General features: G+C 33.7%; 2 protein-coding genes across 4 annotated transcripts; one reads left to right on the top strand and one right to left on the bottom strand.

Annotated features, from left to right (window-relative positions):
- The first annotated feature begins 9,437 nt into the window (after window positions 1–9,437).
- Window positions 9,438–12,707, top strand: LOC7480456 (probable serine/threonine-protein kinase WNK9). 3 transcript variants are annotated; one of them, XM_002307173.4, is made up of 7 exons: window positions 9,438–9,710; window positions 9,804–9,841; window positions 10,035–10,262; window positions 10,393–10,613; window positions 10,786–10,943; window positions 11,018–11,453; window positions 11,573–12,707. In XM_002307173.4, exons 1-7 carry the CDS (start codon window positions 9,657–9,659, stop codon window positions 12,616–12,618), a joined length of 2,181 nt encoding a protein of 726 aa, XP_002307209.3. In that variant the 5' UTR covers window positions 9,438–9,656; the 3' UTR covers window positions 12,619–12,707. The 3 variants fall into 3 exon arrangements, with proteins under 3 accessions (XP_002307209.3, XP_024457468.2, XP_024457469.2); XM_024601700.2 differs by having other exon boundaries at window positions 9,439–9,710; window positions 9,974–10,262; XM_024601701.2 differs by lacking the exons at window positions 9,438–9,710; window positions 9,804–9,841; window positions 10,035–10,262 and having other exon boundaries at window positions 10,569–10,701.
- Window positions 12,708–17,041: 4,334 nt separating this feature from the next.
- On the bottom strand, window positions 17,042–22,148 carry LOC18098934 (uncharacterized). Its single transcript, XM_006382696.3, has 6 exons — window positions 21,173–22,148; window positions 20,288–20,390; window positions 18,376–18,431; window positions 17,980–18,144; window positions 17,410–17,523; window positions 17,042–17,310 (listed from the first exon to the last, which is right to left on the bottom strand). The coding sequence occupies exons 1-6, from the start codon at window positions 21,863–21,865 to the stop codon at window positions 17,218–17,220; spliced, it is 1,224 nt and encodes a 407-aa protein (XP_006382758.2). The 5' UTR covers window positions 21,866–22,148; the 3' UTR covers window positions 17,042–17,217.
- Window positions 22,149–22,373: the final 225 nt, after the last annotated feature.

Raw genomic sequence — 22,373 nt, 5'->3', positions numbered from 1 at the left:
CCAAATACTTAATTTTACTCATCCATGTCTCACTTGTTAAAATATAATGGCAACTTTTTATATAGAAAAAAACTAGAAAACTCTAATAATACCAAATAAAAAAGTGAAATAGAAAAACTATTCATAAAAAAAACTAGAATATAAGAATAAAATAAGATTAACTAGCAAAAATATTTTTTTTCCCTCTCATTATTCTTTCTTCATGTTTTATTTACATTAAGGTGCGTTTTAAAAAAGAAGTTCTAGAGGTTTCAATGCCTTTTCTTCAGGATGGAGGAAACTGGACGTGGCTGGTGCCTAGTGGCTTGTACAGCTTTGCAGTAATGTCTTTTAGCTAGCCCATAGGACCTGGTTTTGGGTCAATAGAGCCCAATGTTTGGACCACGATTTGTCCACTTGTTAATTGTGGCATGACGGGCTCGGCTGTATTGAACCGCTATGGATGAAAACGATGCAAAGGGACAGGCAAATTTGCTATCAAAAGTTCTTGCTCATCTTGGCTTATTTATAATTTTATATGGTCTGCCGATCTGATTATTATCTTATCACACTCCGAAATAATAAAATCAAGTTCACTTTCATCCTCTTAAGAAAGTTATTCCGATTCATGAAAATTTTAATTGCCCCAACTTTCTATCTTATCTGCGGAAGAAAAAAATTACAGCTATAAAACAACTCACTTTAGTCTAAGACTCGAGTCATTTATTGGATGAGATACTCGAGTCATTTATTGGATGAGATAGCTTCGATTGACTCAAACCAATCCAGAATAACGTTGTTTTGATTTTAAAAAGATAAAAATAAAATAATATTGTTTCATATATATTAAATCTTACTTGCAGGTTATAAATTGACTCACCAGATCGATTAAATTTGATCAGATCAATTTTTAATCGGTTTGATATGAAACTTGATTTGGATTACATCACGGATCATAAAATAGAAACGCTAAACCCGAGTTTAATAATGTTATATATATTTGGGGGAAAAAAGGTTTTCCTTTTATGGGCTATATATATGCATGGGAGTTGGAAATCATTCTTCCATCCCATTAAAGGGAGCTATATAAAAATCTCTTTTGTAGGCTCTCAAGAGGAGATGGAGAAAAAAACCAAAGAATTGGATGTGAAAAAGCATAGGATATTAGGATCCCTCACTTTTATGCTGCATGTGGAGGAGCCATGAATGCACCCTAACATCCAAACACCACACATGCTCCTATCAACCCTTAAATGCCCGTTGTCCGTACTCATCCGAAAACGAGGAACATGGTTCACAAATTAAAACCATAATCCATTTATATATATATATATATATATATATTCCTTCTCTTTCTTGTTCCATTTCTTAAAAATATCTGTGAGTGGTTTTTCACTCTCATCCCTTAAGCAAGTTTAGAGGTTCGATCCCTTTTTGTGTATAGAAAACCTTTTTTAGAGAACACTTTACTTCTATGTGGGCCGATCCGGTACGAGCGTGGATTAGTCTGGATCAATGTCCAAGACACCGCGTGGTTTATATATATAAAAAAAAAACAACAACCATCAACCCAAAAAATAGAATTTTTTTATATGTATGATTATCATATAACATGAAGATTGTTTTTTTATAAGAAATTATATCCCTTCAAATTCATATATTCATATTGTTTTTAAGTTTGTAATTAAAAAAAACACGTAGTATTTTTTGTTTATAATAATTTATATTGAGTTAAAAAAATTCTGTTAATTTTTTTTTCAAAACAATTTAAAAATATAATAAAATTAATTTAAAATAAAAAAAATATTTTTTTTTTTTAAAAAAAACCCTTCTTCTTTAAAACTTCAAGAAAAACAAAAAACAAAATAAAGGAAATTGTAATGTCAATTCCATTGCTGGAGACTTAACATAATGTCAAATCCTTCAGTATCCATCAAATAACACGGTACTCTGCTGTGAAGATTCTAACAGGTAGTAATCAAGTAATTAATTCTATAAGCTCATGAAAATACAATACTAATTAAATGAAATCTGTTGTAATGTGATTATAGTTGTTTTTTAAAATATATTTTATTTAAAAATATATTAAAATGTTTTTTTTTTATTTTTAAAAAATTATTTTTAATATTAATATATCAAAATAATCTAAAAATACTAAAAAAATATTAATTTAAAATAAATAAATTTTTTTAAAAAAATACTTTTAAAATGTAAAAATAAATAGTACCGAAATTAAAAAAAAAAAGGTAATCATGACACATTTATTTTAATTTATCTTGTCTTCGTTTACTGTTTCCTCACATGATTTTACTTGCTAGGCCACCAACTAATTCTTGGATAGTCGGTTTCATTAATTATTATTATTTTTTTGTGTTAATGTCATATAATTCTCAAAGAAATTTGTGTGCCTCAGTGTTTATGAATCTCACTTGTTATGAATAAAATTATTTTCAAGATTTCTAAAGTGGAGGGAGACATTTAGATAGAATATATTTTTTATTATTTTTTTCATAATAAAAACACCTTGTTCTTAAAAACATAAAAACTTTTCAATAAAAAAATGTTTATACATAGACAAATTTTACAATTGCCGTAGTAATATAAGAGTTTTAATTCACCTAAAAAGGACAAAAAATGTGAAATAAATAACTGGGTCGTGTGGATCAAAGCACATGGTTTTGACAGTTGATGTTTTGCCTCAAACCATACTATATGATCATCACTAAAATCTCTCTAATGGCAGCAGCTGAAGCTTCACTCCATTTTTCTAGTCTCCTCCGATCCCAACTGCTTTAATCCAACGTTGTTTTTCTTTGTCCTCTTGATTTGCTGCATCTTTCTTGGTAATTGGACAAAACTATAATTACAAAGAAACCTTGTTAAAATATAGTTTCCTTCTTGATCCCCACGAACCTTTAACCCTAATATTATAATATTTGTTCCAAGAATCCCATGTATCTTTTCTCTGGTCTTTGCTTCTGTTTTTGGAGTCACCTTTTGTATATTTTTGACCAATTTAATCTTTCCATGTGTACGGTACTCATGTCCGGAATCAAACTATAGCCATGACAGGCAATTGAAATACTCCAGTTCGCAATTGAAATACTCCAGTTCGAGTCTTATAAATCTTAAAGTTATTGAAAATTTATATGTTTATTAATTTCATGATTTATGAGATTAATCGAAATACATGTAAGATTAGTCAAGGTACGCGCAAGCTAACCCGAACATTCACGTTAATAAAAAAAAAATACTGATTTCCTGTCTTTTCCTTTTTCAACATTTTCTTTTTCTGATTTTGATATAAAACTTTTGTTTCTGGATTAAAAAAAATGGTAGAATGAATCTTATCATCATTATTCTCTTTTTGTCAACTTAAGTTATTGAAATGTTTGATTAATTGATATGTATCGATACACAAACAGTTCAAATCAAAGATTTTCTTCAAATATATATAAAAGATAAAGAAGCAACTTTTCTTTTAAGCAAAGAGATACAAAGGAAGAGCTATAATTAATTATAAATTAAAGGTGAAACTTCCACTATCACGCCTCTGCAATAAAATCAAACCCTAGGCCGGTACTTAACATTGATATCTAGACTTTTGACAAAAATCGAAGGATCAATATTCTCAAGGCCAGACATCTGAGCTAAGCTAAGCTTAATTAGTTGGTCGCATGTCATTTTCCAAAGTATTTTAGATTAAAAAACTCTCGAACACCCCCACCATGCATGCTCCGCAGCATGCATGTCTAGCAAGCGTGATGGCTCTGAAGAAGACTAGACGAGGTGACAGGATGCATTTTTTATTATTTTTATTAATATGGATGACTGGATGAGCTTCTGTAAATATTCAATAATCCTAAAAAAAACTTAAAATCATAACCAAAACAGTATTCTTGTGTAGACTTGAGCATGGATGGACATGTGAAGATGAAATCCATACTGATTTCTTGTGTGCCCTAACTCCCATACCTGACATGAGGCCGGCAAGCTACATGTTAACAGTGTTGGATTCTCTCTTGGGACATTAAATCATTCATGTTATCTGCAAACTTCATGCATACGAGAACACCCCAGATGAAGAATTAGTCACCATCATTATTTTAAACCAGTCTTAATTTCCTCCAACAATCTTCTCCAGTCCATAGTTAATGTCCTTCAAATCTTGTTGCCTGAACCATCTCGTTTTACCTTTTTTTTTTTTAGTTTAACGTGGGTGTCCGGGCCAGCTTGCGCGCACCTCGACTAATCCCATGGGCTCTGAAGTTTACGACCATGTAAGTCTCCAGTGGCCATCATATGAGCAACCACAGGGCTCGAACCTGAGACCACAGAGGGAACAAATCTCTTGGTCCCAAGCTTTTACCACTAGACCATAATTTCTCGTTTTACTTTTTGCTTTTTCGCTTTGAAAAGTAGATGTCTTCAACCATGATACAATGGATATATTATTTTATACAATGATGTCATCATCTCGTATAGATTACGAGATGAAAGTTCTAGCCTCTTATATAGCATAAGCATCATCTATTTCTTCAAGAGGCCGGTGTTTAATTTGCAATAACAAAACTTATTATGTAGTTGAATTTACGATAGCTGAAATAACATCTCTTGAAAATTTTGCTTGCTTGTGTGTGAATGTAGACACACATCGCATCATCAATAGAAGTTGTATATGACTTGAAGTAATAAAAATAATAAGAACAATAAATTAAGAGAAAAAAATGTGTTCTTTGACGACTATTTGTAGACCAAATTTATAATTCCTTGACGTTGATTATGACAAAAATGCCTTTGGAAGCTATAAATACCCTTCAAAATGCAGTGGTCTTTTCGGGAATTCATGCCATTTATCATTATTTACAAATTTTTGGGAGAAAGACTTTTCTTTTAATATGCATGTTCCCAATATATATGAACTAGCTAGATCATGTATTATAAGCATGCGATGGAAGTTTCTAGCTCGTCGTAAAGAGAGAAAAAAAAGGTTATCTCTTGATTAATGAGGCTAATTAGCATGGCTAGCAATCATAGTTTATAAATGAAAAGAATTCAGACCATTTAATTGCTAGATATATAGTCCAAATTAAGCATTTCGAAAAAATTACATGGTATATAGTGGTATATATTCATAATATTTCTCAAGTCTTAGACTCTCTTTTCTAATTTTCGGACCACATTTTCTATTTTCTTTTTTGGTTTTGTCTTTGGGTTCACCCTAATCTAGAAGAAAAGCGATAAAACGACGACTTTTTATCGGTAGAGGAACCTAACCTATCGATATGAAAGCAGCATGGCCTTGCCTAACCTCTTGAAGACTTTGATTATCATTGACAAATTAAATAAGCAAAAATTAAAAAAAAAATCTCAAATTCTCAACTTTTTTCCTGTAAAATTCAGAGAAACGCTATGAGAGTTGTAGCTTCAAATGTTCAGGAGATGATCTAATTGCGAGGGAACAATTCTCCATAATTTGTTGATGAAGGGTGTGATCAATGATCTAAACTTTGATGAAAAAGACTTGTGATTCGGTTCGCAATTTTCAAATAGTTTAGGTGCATGCATGGTTCACTGCATGGTTTGGTCCATGGTCTCCATCCATAAACCAACCCCTGGCATCAGCTCAGATTAATTTCCCAACATTCAAATGTCTACATGAAGTGTCTATTTGTTTACGCAATTTAAATTATGTTTGGTTTAAAAAAATATTATTTTTTATATCTTTTCAAATCAAACATGTTTAAATCGAATAAATATATAGACATATAGTCTAAATTAGAGACTTAATTAGCTCTGATGATAAGTTATTTATCTTATTATCATCAAGTTTTTCGAGTTTTGAATTCAAAATGTTTTTAATTTCTTCATTAATTAATGTATAGATTTGGATGTGGATGTTTCTTACCAAAACAATTAATTAAAACAAAAGGCAAAAACACTGGAGCCTTCCTCGTGTTTTCTCATTCATCACTACTGTGTATTGATTTTTTTTATCCTTCTTAAGAAAAATTGCTTGTCTTTTAACTAGGGATATTTTATGGTTTTTTGTTATTTCAATAATAGTAGCAGTAATAATAGTAGTAAATTATTCTAAATTGTAATTTAGAATAATAAATTCTAAAAAATTTTAAATTATATTTGTTAATAAATTCTAAATGAATATAAATTTGAATTCAATTTAAATAAAATGGAATAAAAATCAAATATATAAAAATATTATATAAATTAATTAAATGTATTATATAAATCTAAATGTATTGGATGTTGTCTGTTAATGAAATATAATAGGTAATTAAATATATATAATAGGAATATATTAGAAAGATAATAAAAATATAATAGGAATGGTCATGAAAAGAATACATGGTGTAATTATTCGTAAATAGTATACAAGTAGCTAGTGCATGTCAATATCATGACAAAATAAAAATGAACATAGTCTAATGATAAAAAAATTTAATACTTAAATATTATTTTTTATATAAAAAAATAATCTTGCCTCGCGGCGAACACGGGGCTAGTTAAAATTTAATTAAGAAGGATTTAGTTTCAAGAAAACTAATTAACGTGGAAATTCTCAACTTAATTAAAAATAATCACTATTTTAAAAAAAAATATATGATAGGAAATAACAATTATGGGTTTCATAGTAGACATTTCCTTTGTTAACCAGGCAGAAGAAATTAAAAAATTATCAGTAACAAGACACAAAGACTTAGTAGAATTCGGTTCCTATACCAAATAGAATAGAATTCATGAAGGGATATAATTTTATATACTTTATATTTTAAAAACTTTATTTTTCAGTAGTTTATTAAAAAAATTATGTTTTAATCCTTTATTTTCTTTAATCAAATATATTTTTATCTTTTTTTATATTTATTTTTTATTATAAAATATTAACCAAACATAATAGTTTTGTCTTTGTCCAATATTTCCTCTTTCGAAATTCGTCACTTTCCCTCCTACGATCCAAGCAGAGGGAATACTCTTAGCGTAGCCATGGCGCGGAGGTGCTGTAAATTGTTACGAGGGAAGGGTGGCTAGCGTGGTGGCTGCCGGCATTGAAGGAAGCTGTAAATTGTCCGATCAGTTTAGGATGTGAATTATTGGATTGTCGAATCAATTTCAGTTTACAGGTGACTAAGTTGTTGTCTTCGGTTTTTTTTTTTTAAAAAAATATTGATTTAATATAGTTGATCTGATGATGGATTAATTTATCAAATTATTTAAGTTTTGCTAAATAAATAGTCAAAATAATTCAGAATAAAACTTAGCCTAATTCAAGCTTCGATGATGTGTGAGATCGGGTTTACTAGCTCTGAAAGACTGCAGGCAGCCTATAAATGATCAAAATTCAAAGCAATTAAACTTCATCAATAATTAATTAAACACGCCTTGTATTATCAATTAATAGAGTGATTATGTTAGCAAACATAGGTTTAATGAAACATATTTTTTTTTTCTAACTTTGAAGGGTGATTTTGTTTTAATTTTATTCTTTAATATTTATTTATTTTTAAAATAGACATGATGATTTTTTTTAAATTGAGTGCTTAAAATTTAATAATTCAAGTCGCGAGTTTAAAAAAATTAACATATTTTTTTAAAAAAAAACTTTATAATTTTTTTTTTCATATCTTTTTACTTATTTTTCATATTTAAAAATTATATTTTATTTAAAAAATTATTCAATCCGTGACAAATTGCGGCTACAAAAGCTATTTGGCCACTAGACAGAGATTTTGATAGTTTGATGGAAGATCCATTTTCAAAGTATACCCTGTCATGTCACTCTAAGAAAAAGAAATCCATGCACTGAGGGTCTTGGCATGGCGGTGGAAGAGGCCTTTCTTCTTCCACTGCTCCTGGGTTCGAGTTCTTGTATGCACGTCTGTTATCCCTGTGGTGCTTTACATGTCCATTGGGTTTGCAGGGTGTTCAGTGGGCCGTGGGATTAGTCGTGGTGCACGCAAGTTGGCCCGGATACCCATATAAATAAAAAAAAATCCATATATTTTTTAAAAAAGTTTATTACAGTAAATTAAAGATACTTGTGGAATACCAATTTGAAAAGAAATTAAATAACATTGTTTTAATATGACATAATTCAAAATTAAATACAATATTTTATAAAAGTCGAGATTTGAATATGTCACCATTTGAGATCACGACATCTAACAAAGTTAAACCCCAAACTTCCTTCTTCTCCCCAAAAGAAACAAATATTTACTTGATGCCATGTTTTCCAATCGTGATTTTTTATATGTCGTGTTTTGAAACCACTTTAAGTATAAACTGTACTATTTTCCTAGAAAAATTTATAGCTGTATAATTTAAATAATTTTTAAAATTTAAATAATCTAGTTTATTTTTTTTAATAATTTGATTGATTTAGCCAAAGTAACTGAGTCAACATTGAAGAAAAAAATAAAAAAATATTGTTTTGATGAAAATAATTGATCCAAGTTGATTCGGTTATAAAAAAATTGACCCAATAACCCAAGATTTGTTTTCGGGTTAGTCCTCAAAGCAGGTATAACAACTATGATTAAAGATACAACATCTAAATTTTGTGTATTCACCCTTTCCTTTTCAATACATATGATAATATGGAAATAAACTAATTTATCCTTGAAATCAGTAATATATCCAGACTATCATCTAACAAACAAACACACCACAACTATACAAATAAAAATAAAAATAAAAAATAAAAATAAAAGAATAACAAGTAATTTTGTAGTGTTTGGAAGTGTAACTGACAGTTATTTTTTAAAGTGTTTTTTTATTTGAAAATATATTAAAATAATATTTTTTTATTTTTTAAAATTTATTTTTAATATTAACATATTAAAAAAATTCAAATAAAAAAAATAATTAAAAACAAAAAAAATTTAAAAAATACTTTTTAAACATAAAATTAATAACTAGTTAAATGGTTCTCTGAGTGGCTTTGGAAGTTTAAGTGAGGCATTTGCAAGAGGACCTCAATTACTCTCTGTTTATTTTCCTATCTTTTGAAACATGGCCCACATTTGAGCATCACAGTCAACTGGGTCCCATTTTTGTCCATTTTTTAACGCATTTTTTCACAAATTTTGCAGGCTATTGGCCTCCTTCAAAGCACCTTTATACTGACCCCATCTCTCTCCCTCTCTCTCCCCCATCTCTTTCTCTCTCTATCTGGCATGTTATTTCATGGTGTCGGGGTGTATTTTGAATTTTGATTTAAAAAAATCGAAATAATATTTTTTAAAATTTATTTTTAATATTAATATGTTAAGATTTATGAAAAGATTAAAAATATATTAATTTAAATTAAAAAAAATAAAAGAATTTTTTTTATTGAAATCACTTTTGAAACTAGTATCATGTCTTCTAAGCTGTAACACGTGGTAACAGAGTTAAAAAGAAAAAAAACAGTACTGCTAACTCACACTTTTGTTTCTCATATTGATTAGTTGACCATTTCTGATCTCCCTGTAAGAAGGATACAGAAATAATATACTCCATATTTTAAAAAAGAAATCTTCCTTTTTTCTCTCATTTATCAAACTCTTGAGTCCCTTTGAGTCAAGCACAGAAGAGAAAGAACATACTATTAGGGGAAATCTGAGTTGTATCAAAGAAAGAAATAGAGAATAAAGATAAGAACTTGAAAGTTTTAGAGAATGAATGGTTACTCTGGGTTTGTTGAAGTTGATCCAACTGGAAGATATGGCAGAGTACTTCTCTCCTCTTCTCTTCTCTCCTGTGTGTGCGTGTGTTTCTTCTTTGAATTGGGAGTTTGATTTTGGGGTTTCGTTTTGTTCTTGCAGTACAATGAAATCCTTGGCAAAGGAGCTTCAAAGACAGTGTATGAATCCAAGTTCTTGTCTTTCATTAATTTACTGGAATCCCATTTAGAGATTTTCTTTTCCCATTTGTTTGCCTTCTTAGTCTTTTTTGCTTGAGTTTGATGGACTTTCGTGTCTTATTTTTGCAAAAGTTGGAGTCTTTTGTGGACTTTCTGTGAGCTTTTGGTAATGGTTAGTGATTGATTCGGGCAGATATAGAGCATTTGATGAGTATGAAGGGATTGAAGTTGCCTGGAACCAGGTCAAGCTCTATGATTTCTTGCAAAGTCCTGAAGATCTTGAAAGACTCTACTGTGAGATTCATCTCCTCAAGACATTGAAGCATAAGAACATAATGAAGTTCTACACTTCCTGGGTTGATACTGCTAAGAGGAACATCAACTTTGTGACTGAAATGTTCACTTCTGGGACTTTGAGACAGTAAGAATTTGTCAGAATCTAATGATTTCATGGCCCATTCTTTACTTTTCTGTTGATTATGCTTTGTGGGTCTTTTGAATGGTTTATCATCTTATGATCGGGTTCTCTTTGCCTTTTTGGTCTTCGATAGGTATAGACTAAAGCACAGGAGAGTTAACATTAGAGCCGTGAAGCATTGGTGTAGGCAGATCTTGAGAGGGCTTCTTTACCTCCATAGCCATGACCCCCCTGTGATTCACAGAGATCTAAAGTGTGATAACATTTTTGTGAATGGGAACCAAGGAGAAGTGAAGATTGGAGATCTTGGCCTTGCAGCAATTCTTCGAAAATCGCATGCTGCTCACTGTGTTGGTAGGTTTAATTGACAAATCTCATGAATTCTCCTTATCTGGTCAATTTACCAGAGGCCTTATAACAGAAGCGGGTGTCTAGTTCTCAGGTGCTATTAGGATTTTCATGACTTAAATTGATAATATTACACAGTTGTTAATTCTTATTTTCTATGGGGCTCTCTTTGCTTCAGGAACACCTGAGTTTATGGCTCCAGAAGTGTATGAAGAGGCATACAATGAATTGGTTGATATTTATTCATTTGGAATGTGCATCTTGGAGATGGTCACTTTTGAATATCCCTATAGTGAATGCACTCATCCCGCTCAAATCTACAAGAAAGTTATCTCTGTAAGACCCCTCTCTTTCTCCCTCCCTCCCTCCTAAAACATGATATATTTCACTTACATGCTTTATTTCTTCAGGGCAAAAAACCAGATGCTTTGTACAAAGTAAACGATCCAGAAGTAAGGCAATTTGTTGAGAAATGTTTGGCCACTGTGTCCCTTAGGCTATCTGCAAAGGAGTTGTTGAATGACCCTTTTCTCCAAATCGATGGTTGTGGATCTGATTTGAGACCGTCAGAGCCTGGGATTGAAGTTCATGGCTTAGGACCCATGATGAGGCTACCTTATCTTGAGCTTCATGACAATACTAATTCCTACAGTAATGGATACTTAAACGGTTATGGCTATGAGGCTCAAAATGAATGGGAATATCATCCGGTTGAGGTTGAACCGAATGGAATTGAACTTTTTGAGCATCATGATGAGCATCCTGCAAATGTTGACATAAGTATAAAAGGAAAGTGGGGAGATGACGGTGGTATCTTTTTAAGAATCCGAATTGCAGATAAAGAAGGTTAGTGAATTTCTTTCTTTCCTCTTATTTATCATTTCCTTGAATTGCTAACTTTCATGTCGTTTTTTTTCCTAGCAAATGTCCATCCTAGCTACCACTTTAATTATATATATTTGCAGGTCGAATCCGAAACATATATTTCCCATTCGACATTGAAACTGATACAGCTTCGAACGTGGCAACTGAAATGGTTGCCGAACTTGATATCAACGATCAAGACGTGACAAAGATAGCAGATATGATTGATGGGGAGATTGCTGCCTTGGTACCCGAATGGAAGTCGGGGCCAGGCATAGAGGAAACACCCTGCTTTGCAAATCAAACTGTTTGTCACAATTGTGCTTCCACTTGTACCTCTAATGGTTCGTTCATGGAGTTTTTGTCAAATAATCCATGTTGTAGCCATGGTTGTGCTTCAATGCATGGAAGGTTCGGGGAGATCACATTTCAAGTGGATGAATCTGAGGACCATATAACAGAAGGGGCACCAAACATAGTGAACCAACCGGACTACTCGCACCATCAGGAAATTTGGGGTCAACAAGAAAGCCGGCAGCTTACTCCAATAGGCTCTGGAAGAAGTCATTCGGATGAAGAGTATTACAATTTTGATCAGCCAGTCCCAGAAAAGAATGCTAAAGAAATAAAGATGGAAAATGGAATTCCAGATGGAGGGAAGTCATTTCGGCACCACACAGGTTCTGGTTCCTTTAGCAGACTGACTTCATTGTACAATGACCTTGCAGACAATAATGAGAATGAAATCCAGCAAGACTTAAGATGGCTTAAAGCAAAGTACCAAATGGAATTGAGGAAACTTAGAGATGAGCAATTAGGAATCGCAGTGAAACCTTCAACTTCAAGGAATGGAGAAGGGATAACTAGTAATCAGGTTTCTTCATCTTCAATGTCGAATTCATTTCAAGAAGACAGCAATGGAGATGTCTCGAAATCTCTTACTAAGCAGGTCAGTCATAATTTGCATGGTAATGCCAGTAAGAGCTGCGCTCTTTCAGATACGCGAAGGCACCGGAATCACAAATTAATGACTCGATCCCCAAGACCAGAGGATATGGTCACTGTCAACAATTTCTGCACCGGGCCATTGCTTCCACACTCGCTTCACAGGACAACTTCCCTACCAGTCGATGCTGTTGACGTATAACATTTTGAGAAATCCATTCTTTTATAGATTCCTTGTACTCATTATAGAGGCGCTACTGTTAATATATTCACCCTTTTTTGGCCTAGCTATATCAATGCCCATCCTCATTGTGCTTATTTGCCTTTAGACTCTTTATCACACACGCACGCACCAAAAAAAAGAGGGACAAACAAGTTATATCCAATGAGTTGAGATGTAAAATCGACAAGTGTGATGAGTAGTTGAGAGACCACTTATATCATCCATTTGGCCTGGACAGTGGCAGCTACCAAACAATGAGATGGAGTTCATGATTGCATGAAGAAATATGCAGTCATGTAGGGTTAGAAGGATGCTGAAGTGCAAAGATGACTTGATGACACGCGTTGAAATATACATGAAAACTGCCAAAAAGAGGAGGTATTGTTAGCTATCATGAGATGAGTTAAAATCATTGAAGCTTGAAGAACCAACCAAGTGTAATATTCCTCGACTGAATTGGAGTCCATGCGCAGCATCAACTCATCTATAAATTTACCAAGACCAGAACATCTAAAATGCACGTCCCACTGGGAATCAAAGTAATGAGCAGAGGAGCAGATGCGAAGGGATGTAGTGAATTTACTTGGAATGTCAGTTCGAGGGGTTTGCCTGAGTGCCCCAGCTGGGCAGCTACCTGTAGAGCCCACAATTTATGGCAATAATGGAGAGGTTCTTCAAAGAGAAGGAAACCCAGCATGGCCCACTAAAGCATAGATTGTTCATTCATGCTGATCTACTCACAGCAGTTTGGTTCCATTAATAATAATACACGGTCCACCTAAGACCTCAGTTTGCGATGGCTTCGAGGCTTGCTTTTAGTGTTAAATATTCAAATCTATCTATAAACCCCCCACCTTGTAAGATTAGGTTGTACAAAAATTGTACTCTTTCGAGTACTGGCATGCACCATGCTGCGTCAAGAAAAAACACATCATTTTCACGTAATTGTTTAAGAAATGCTGGCCGTGGGTGGAGTATGATCGTGACTGTGAAGGAGGCAGAGGATACAGTTAAAATGTGTTTTTATATATAAACATAAATAATATTTTTTTATCTATTAAAAATTTAATTTTGATAAGAGCACTTGCAAACAATAAAAAAAAAAAATTCAAAAATTAGTGAAATAGAGATTCAATCACAATACTTTAAAGTTGTGTTTGTTTTTGTGATCCAACTGTGTTTTTAATAAGTTTTATTTTTTTTATTTTAAATAATTTGTTTTGTTTTTAAATTCTTTTGATACGCTAATATAAAAAATAAAAAATATTATTTTAATTTATTTTTAAATATAAAACACTTTAAAAATTAATTTTTACTACAATTTTAAACACGCTTTGAATTGAATGATTATGAAACTCAAACTAATCAATTTAGGATTTGATTTGAGTTAAGTTTTATAATTAATAAAAGGAATAGTTAACTCGGTCAAAAATCTAATGATATTTTTTAAAAAATAATGTTTTGACTTTTTAAAAAATGAATTACCCTAAACCAATACTAATCCTATTTTTATAAAAAAAATCAGAGTTGTTGAATATTATTTAGAAAAGACCTTGAAAAGTCCCCATGGATTTTCTTTTCATTCTAAATTTTAAAACAATGTTGTCTTAGTTTTTCTTTTTTTAAAAAAAAAACTTGAATGATTTCTTCTAACATTAAATCAAAGAAATATTACATAATTTTTTTAATTCATTGAAATTTGACCAATTCATGATTAAATTCAGATTTAACTATCTGTTCAACAAGAAACAAGGATGTGAAGTGTTAAACTACATCTTTTCTTTATTCTTCCTCTAAATTATACGTTACCAAGAAAAAGAAATTGACACTAAACACAAAAGATTCAACACAAGCATGCTTTACTAAAGGAGGATGATTGAAGCATTTATTTAGGGTTAATGGGTTGACAAGGAGCAATCAGAGCACAAAGAAAGAAGTATAAGTATTAAATCTAACTCGAAATCAACTCAAGAACTCTTATCCCAGTCTATAAAATTCTTTTAAATCAAAACAATATTATTTTAATTTTTTTTTTAAAAAAAACTTGATTTTTGTCATGTTGCGGGTTGATCCACCAAGTTAATTAGATTAATTTTTTTAACACTTAACCTAGGCTATGATCGGATTTGTCGAGTCCCGGATTGATCTAGTATTGGCATGTTTAATAACAGTGGAAAAGAGCCTTACATGATTGATGATTTTCTTATCCTTTTGTTGTCTCACGTTAATAATATGATAATGATGACTTGAGGATGTGAGTTTTCCTTGTCATTTTGTGATTACAGCCAAAGCAGCATACATAGGAGAAGTGGAAGCATAAGAATCCCATAGAAGTGATCTTCTTTATTACAGGGAAAGCAACTTTATCAAAAGGGATTGCTCGATACATCTCCCATGTTGAATTCAACAATTGAAGAAAGCTTGAAAAAGCAGAAATTCCACTCAGAACATCCGTAGATTAAATCTTTCTTTACTTTCAGTCAGAGAAAGCTCAAATCCGCCTCTCTTTTTATATATATATATCTTTGTCTTTCTGGAAACCAGGTTCACACACCCTTCGTTGAAGATTGCATGATAAGGATTGGTACTGATAGAGAGTTGGGGGCTGGAAGATATTTCAGCTGTGTGGCCATCTAACACTTAAAAAAATGTGGATGGAGTGGCAAAGACAGTGGCGGGTCCAATGCTAAATGCACCGTGTAATAATCAATCACCGCCACAAGAAATATCCACGCACAAAATTCGAAGGATTCCATGAATTACAATTCTGTGAAGGGACATAAGTTTCAGAACTTCGTTTCTATTGCATCCATCAAATTAATTAGCAGCAGAGCTCAACCAGAATTGAAGGGCTGCCTAGAAATCCTGACATTTCCATGCTCAAGCCTCAAGGTACTTTGAGATTTATGGGTAGAGTAGAATCTTGACTTGATCAGATTCTACATCTTAAGAGTGGAAGTTCTGGCAAGGCATATGCATCGAAGGAGCTTGCGAACATAATGAAAGGGTTGAAAAGATAAGCTTGCCTAACCCTAAAGTGTGGGCTCAGCTCCACTATGTTTTAGGTCGGTTGAAAAGAATAAAAAATCTTCTTTTGACAATTCTAGAAATCCAGGCCAAAAACGAAAGCCGCCAGAAAACGAGGATTTCCAATAAAAAAGGAAAATGGTATGGGATCTAACACTAGAAATCTTACTGTTACTGTCCATATTCCTACTGACATAATAAAACAAAAACCACTTGAACTCCTTTACTGCATGTAGTTTCCATCATGCATGAATTAAGGTGGTGAATGTTAGGCCAAAGTCAACAGTTTGTGATAAGGACAATGCTGGTTAAGGTTGATTGAAACTCTTATCACTTCGTTGTCATATTGCTAACTTGAGCCCTCTTAAGAACTCTGAGACGCTACGGAAATTAGCTACCAAAAAAGTAGAAGATATTGCAGATTTGGCCCCAAAATGAAGCGTGGAGATAGCCTAGACTAGAGTATGAACACGCGGGAAATTCTATGGAAGGGGACTAATTAAAACTCCTTGAGTATTCTGCATAGCTAAACGTTTTACCGTCTCTTGAGATTTCACCCTGATGGGTAATGATGCAAGGTAGATTTATTATTATGGAGAAAAGGTGAAAGAATAAAACCAACGCACTGAAAGGAACCCTGTGCACTATCAAGGAACTTACCAGGGAGATCAAGTTCAGCCACAATCAACAAAATAAAGAAGCTCGAATGAGCTATCTATCCCTTGCCGTGATGTTGCTGTGCAAGGGCTGCTTCCCTATCCATTTCGTAATCAGTAAAATTTAACCCATAAAATAATTGATGGATAGTTTTTCGAATATTGCCAAGTTGAAACCCTAGTTTGCTCACTAGCGAGTTCAAGAAGAAGCCTACGAAACAATGGAAGATACTCTGTCGTAAAAGCAGGGTATCTTAACAGGAACCATTTAAACCATCCATGGCCTTCTATTGTATTTTATAGTCGACTAGATCAGAAGGAATACACAGAGATGGGAGTCATGGAGCCAGCAGCCTACATGGCATAAATGAGGGAGTACCATATTAAACGTACAGCAGAATATAAACCAAACGTTACATGAAACTTTGGAGACTCCTGGAATGGAGATACCTTGATTCAGAGGTTACATAAGGCTATTAAACTTACAAGCACCAACACAAATTCACTTCAATATTGTTTCAAAGATGTACTTATCTGTCTTTCCAACCAACACATTCTTTTTTTTGATGTCCGAGACATTAACCAAACCAAACACAGGGGTTACAATGCACAACAATATTTCATTCAGAGTTGCATTGCAAACCTCTGTAGACTTTATTCTTTGAATCTGTTAGAATGTACCATACTGGCCGAATTGCTCGTGAAAGAATTCAGCTCTGTTTCAGAAGAAACATAATCTATCTCTTCATAAGCTCAGAAATTCAGCACAGGAAAATTTACTCAGTAGCAGGCAAGTATGATATGTACACCTTGGGCTTGTTTTATATAAATTCCACCTAATTTACAAAGTAATTACACCACCCCAACGCAAAATACAAGTTTCTGCTATAAACTCTTATAGAGGCCTCAAAAGTGGGTAATCTTCAAGTAGTTCCCTCTCTGACAGCGTGTCATTTTCATTCTGAGGTGTCCACAACACCTCAACTGCCTGTATGATAATCAAGGAGATATTAGTGTTGAATTTACTTAATTTCCATAGAAATAAAAAAGAAATCAGTCATGACTCAGGGAATGTTTCTGTCCTCACCAGTATTTTACTGGCAGATATTGAACCAAGCTTTTGCAAGGCTTCCTTTAAGTCTCCGCTACCATTGATGGTTGGTAGTTTATATACTCCTTCAGCAGCCACCAAGATAGTTATCTGAGAATATGAACAATTTTCAGAGCAAAAATGAGAATCATTCAGTTCAACTTAGAATCAATGTAATCAAAATCATTTCAATCCGATCTATGAAATACTAACATGATACAGACTTACAACACTAATTTTGTAATACTAGAAAATAACCATGCACCCAAGAGTTAATTTCAGAGGCAAACATTTTCCCCTCATTAATAAGTTGAGCATTTGCCTCATTCAAAGGATGCTTTTATCTTTACAACATATCCCTAGCCTGACATTTAGACTATCTCAACTCCAAGTCCCGTGGTGGAAGAATTGTTTTGGGTTTTTTGATGGGGGAGGGCAGAATGAATTGCACTGTGTGTAGCCGAAGAACAGCACACATTATTTGCAATACCACTGTGCAAAAAGTCTTTCAATCCAGAATTCAAATAGCAGATAAAAAATATTGGAACTTTAGAGAATTAATCTTACCACTATATACTCATTGCTAAATCCATTAGATCTTTTGCTGCTTGTGCTTTGCCTTTTTATGCTGTTCACATTGACTAGTGTCTCTTCATCAAATTTCCCACGCTCTTCAATAGAAAGTTGATTGAAACGTTTTTCACCATCCTCCATACTTCGCTTCACATCCACCTGATAAGAAGGAAAGATTGCATGTGCATCTATCCATCAGTCCTGATATATATTAATCAAGTATGAAATGTAAAAGCAGGAAGAAGACAGCCTAAATGAAGCAGATAAAAATTATTACATAATAGAATGTGATCCAAGAGACATGATGGAGAGAGTTTGATAAATCCAAGCAAACATGCATAGATATATGAAAACCCAGAAAAATGCTCCAGGAAAGAGCTGTATACTTACAAATGAATGGCCAGAGATGCAATAATCAGGATGCCGGAGCAAAGCTAGTGACGTCTCTGCAACCAGAACAAACATATGTAAAACAAGCTGATATGTTGATATATTACAGGATGAAATGATATAGCATGTCTTCAAGGGTAACAACAGAGTTCCCTTGACATTCACAAAATTATTACCATGGCCTTTAAGAATTAAACTTAGGAAGATTTGTGAAATGTGTCACATTTAAGGGAAAAAAAAAATGAAACAATGATGAAACCATTTTATCAAAGCAAAAGAACGCCAGCAGTATTTAAACACAAAGTGCATAAAACGAGTGCTTGTGACACCAGGCTGTTGAGATGGATATGTGAGCGAGGAAATGAAACCAATCCAAAAGAATAACAAGGCAAAGATTTCTAGTCTTGACTGTATTCTGTACTTCTTTTGCTGAAAGCATAAGAATAATGCCTCAAGACTTGGTCATAACACGGACCATAAAACCAATCCCACGTGTCCAGATTAAAGGAAAGAAACTAAACACCAGTTTTGATCATTTTGTTTAAGAAAGCAATTCATTAAAAAAATGAAGAAAGATGAAGAAAGAACCAAGTACATCATAACAGTGAGCCCATGCCAAGAACTTCAAATACCAGGCAACAAGAGCTCTAAAAAGTTTCAAATGTGAAGCAGAACAAGTACAAAGAGTGCCCTCCAGACCCTCACAAAAACATAAGAACTTCAGAGTCAACTTTAATCTCATGTGTAATGTGTCTTCTCTTCAAGTTTTTGACCTCTCAGAAAACATCATAACTGGAACTCTGCCATCTTGCTTTAGCTCTTTGCCACTAGTTCATGTTTATTTGTCACAAAATAAATTACAGGGATCTTTGGAAGATGCATTCCATAACTCCTTTGAGCTAATAACATTGGATCTTAGCCATAATCAATTGACTGGCAACATTTCAGAATGGATTGGTGAGGTTTCCCACATGAGCTTTCTTCTCTTAGGTTATAATAACCTTGAAGGCAGAATACCCATCCAGTTGTGCAAGTAGGACAAATTGAGTTTCATTGATCTTTCTCATGATAAGTTTTCTGGTCATATCCTCCCTTGCCTAAGATTTAGAAGCGGTATTTAGTACAGCTATCTTAGAACATATCCTGATAGGTATTTGATTCGAGAAACTTTAGAGGTCACAACAAAGAGTGTATCCTATTCTTACCTGAAATGTCAACATTAATCTCATGTGTATTATGTCTTCTGTCCCCATTAAAAGTTCAGAAACCTCCATTCCCTTCTGCCCCAGCATTCCCTGACAAACTGCGAGCTTTTTCTTTCAACTTACAAACCAACACTTGTTCTTATTGCTAAACTTCACATGCTGATATTCCAACAAAATATTCCACTAGACTCAAAAGCACCAACAAGATACAAACTGCATTTAAAAACTAAATACAACTCCCCTCCATCTCTGGGCAGTGACCATTATCCTTCCGCAAATAATGGCTTTTTGTAAGCAAATCCATGAGCAACACAGGATGACTTCATTTCTACAGAATAACCTCAAAAAATAGAAAAGGTTGCATTACAGGGTTCTTTTCAAACTATAAGGTATCATGATTCTGGCTTTGTTTGAATTTAATACCATACAATGCACTATTTACTCTCTAAACACTTCTAATACTTCAGAGTATCATAATTTTCTAAAATTATATTTGAAGTCGTTAGCTAAACACATACGTGTTCCTTACAGTTTACTGACTTGTGTTTGGCATGGTATAGTCTAGGATTAACAAAAAAGAAAAAGGCCATACCCACTAATAAGCCGATAATAAGGCACAAGAAAGTTCCTTCATTAAAAACAAATAGAAAGGGGGGGGGGGGTGTTAAATTGGAGGGACAGAAAAAACAATTACTGAAAAGCAATACCCGTCAATACATAGTTCAAACCCTCTGATGAGGATGTATCTGCAACTTCTGCGATCCTATTAAGGTCCCTTTGAAGTGAACGCCCCATCCCCAACAACCCAACCTGTGAAAAAGATAAGATGATTTGTAAAATGCTTTCAGAAGATCCAGTTAGGAAACTGCATCCATTGTCAGTCTGCAACTCTCCTAATGACAGAATCAGGCTTTCTTATAACAGTAATAATGACTTCCCATTACTCCTCTATAAGGGACACAGTTGGTTGAACTCTTTAAATTAAATCAGAGCAGTCAAAACTATCAGACATTTTTACACTTATCACAACCTCTCAAAGTCCCCTTTGAGCCAACCCTGAAATACAGTAATCCTAACATTTTTATTTCCTTTCTCAAAGAAAGCATTTCATCTACCACACCTTGTCTCATGCCAAACAATCCTATGCATTCTAATCCATTCTCCAAATATACCCCAATTTTTGCTGTAACTACCCCACCTAGAAGCTAGACTTCATCATCTAATGAACATGCCATTTTCTTATCTATTACCATGTTTTGCTTAATATGGCACCTCATCGCAATGTAATCAATAAAGAAATGGACCGGAAAAAAAAAGAAGAAAAATCAGTTAGCCACAAGGCCCTACTGCCAAATTTAGTCCGTAAAAATCAGAATATTAAGCAACCTAAATCACCAACAGCAAATTGGGAAGCAACAATTGAACAGTTCTTTCACCAACAGTCATTCCATTCAAGCATCTCCTCCAACTCATGATTAACCATTTAGCAACACTAGAACACAAACTTAAATAACAACACAAACCAAAGCCAAAAACATTAAAACACGCAAAACCAATCAAAATTAAAAAAAAATTCAATCACCACCATTTACCTGAAGCTTAAGCACAGAAGTTTTCTCAGCAGCGGTAAGCACCCCGCCTTCATTCCTATCCGAAAGAAACCCAGAAACCAACATAAATGCAGCAAACCCTGCCAATATAAAAAACAAACTAGACCCAGCACCAACCCCAACCCCAACCGCGGGCCCCACATAAACACCACCACCACCGAACGGCGACGGTGCATAGTAAGGCACGGAATACGAGAACCCTGAACTTCCACCCCGAGGCACTGAATAACTCCTCGAAGAATACTCAGATGACGATCGCCGTGAAAAGGAATTCCCACCAATTCTACCTCCAGAAGCAGCAAATGCCGAGTTAGGATCATGTAATAACAAAACCCCTATCAAAATCGCTGCGATTGCAGGTTTTTTGAGGATATCAAGTGCTTTTAGCATTGTTTCATAGATAATCTCGAGTGGGTTTTTAGAGGTGGGAGGTTTGGAGAGATTTTGAGATATGGGTTTTGTAATTGAAGGTGATATTGGAAAAGGGCCATTGTTGTTTTTCGAGTTTGGATTCAGGATGGGGAGTTGAGAGATGCATTTAGAGGTAAATTTAGGGGGTTTTAGAGGAATCAAATAAGGGTAGTGATTGGGGGTCAAAAGAGGTGGTTGTGGTTGGAAAGGGAAGGCTTTTTTCCATTTTAATGGGCTTGATTCGATTAATGAAGCAGTAGCCATTGAAGACTTTGAAGTCTGGGGTGATGTTTGAAGTTCGTGTCTTTGTTTTGTTTACGTGGGAAGTTTTGATGTTGAAGAGGGCGAGAGAGATCAATGTTTCTGCTGCTGTTGTTGTCTGATTGTGAGATATTTTATGCTGTGGGGTTGAATTGAATGGGTGAAGGAAGAGAAGAAGAGGAGGAGTGTTCGATTGGTTGATGAATTTAAGGAGGGGATTGTGAAATGGAGTGACTAAGTTTTGAGATTTGTGGCTTTGGTTCATTTTGGAACCTCATCTCTGTTCTGGAGTTTGGATTGGTTGTTTTCTTGGAGGGAGGATTCTCCATCTTCTTGAGTCACGTGACTCCAATCTATAGCACGTGACATTAGTCAAGCTTGGAGCTTGCCTTTCCATGTATTTTTATTTTTTTGTTTCACATTTGGTTCCAGTGTTATACCAATATTATTAATTTTGGTTCGATTTTATTTTATTTTATTGAAATTTAGGTAATTCTTGGTTACTTTCTGC

Source organism: Populus trichocarpa, chromosome 5 (genome assembly GCF_000002775.5).
Source record: "Populus trichocarpa isolate Nisqually-1 chromosome 5, P.trichocarpa_v4.1, whole genome shotgun sequence".
Classification (NCBI taxonomy): domain Eukaryota; kingdom Viridiplantae; phylum Streptophyta; class Magnoliopsida; order Malpighiales; family Salicaceae; genus Populus; species Populus trichocarpa.
The sequence above is the reverse complement of the archived record's forward strand: the minus strand, read 5'-3'. Positions and strand labels throughout refer to the sequence as shown.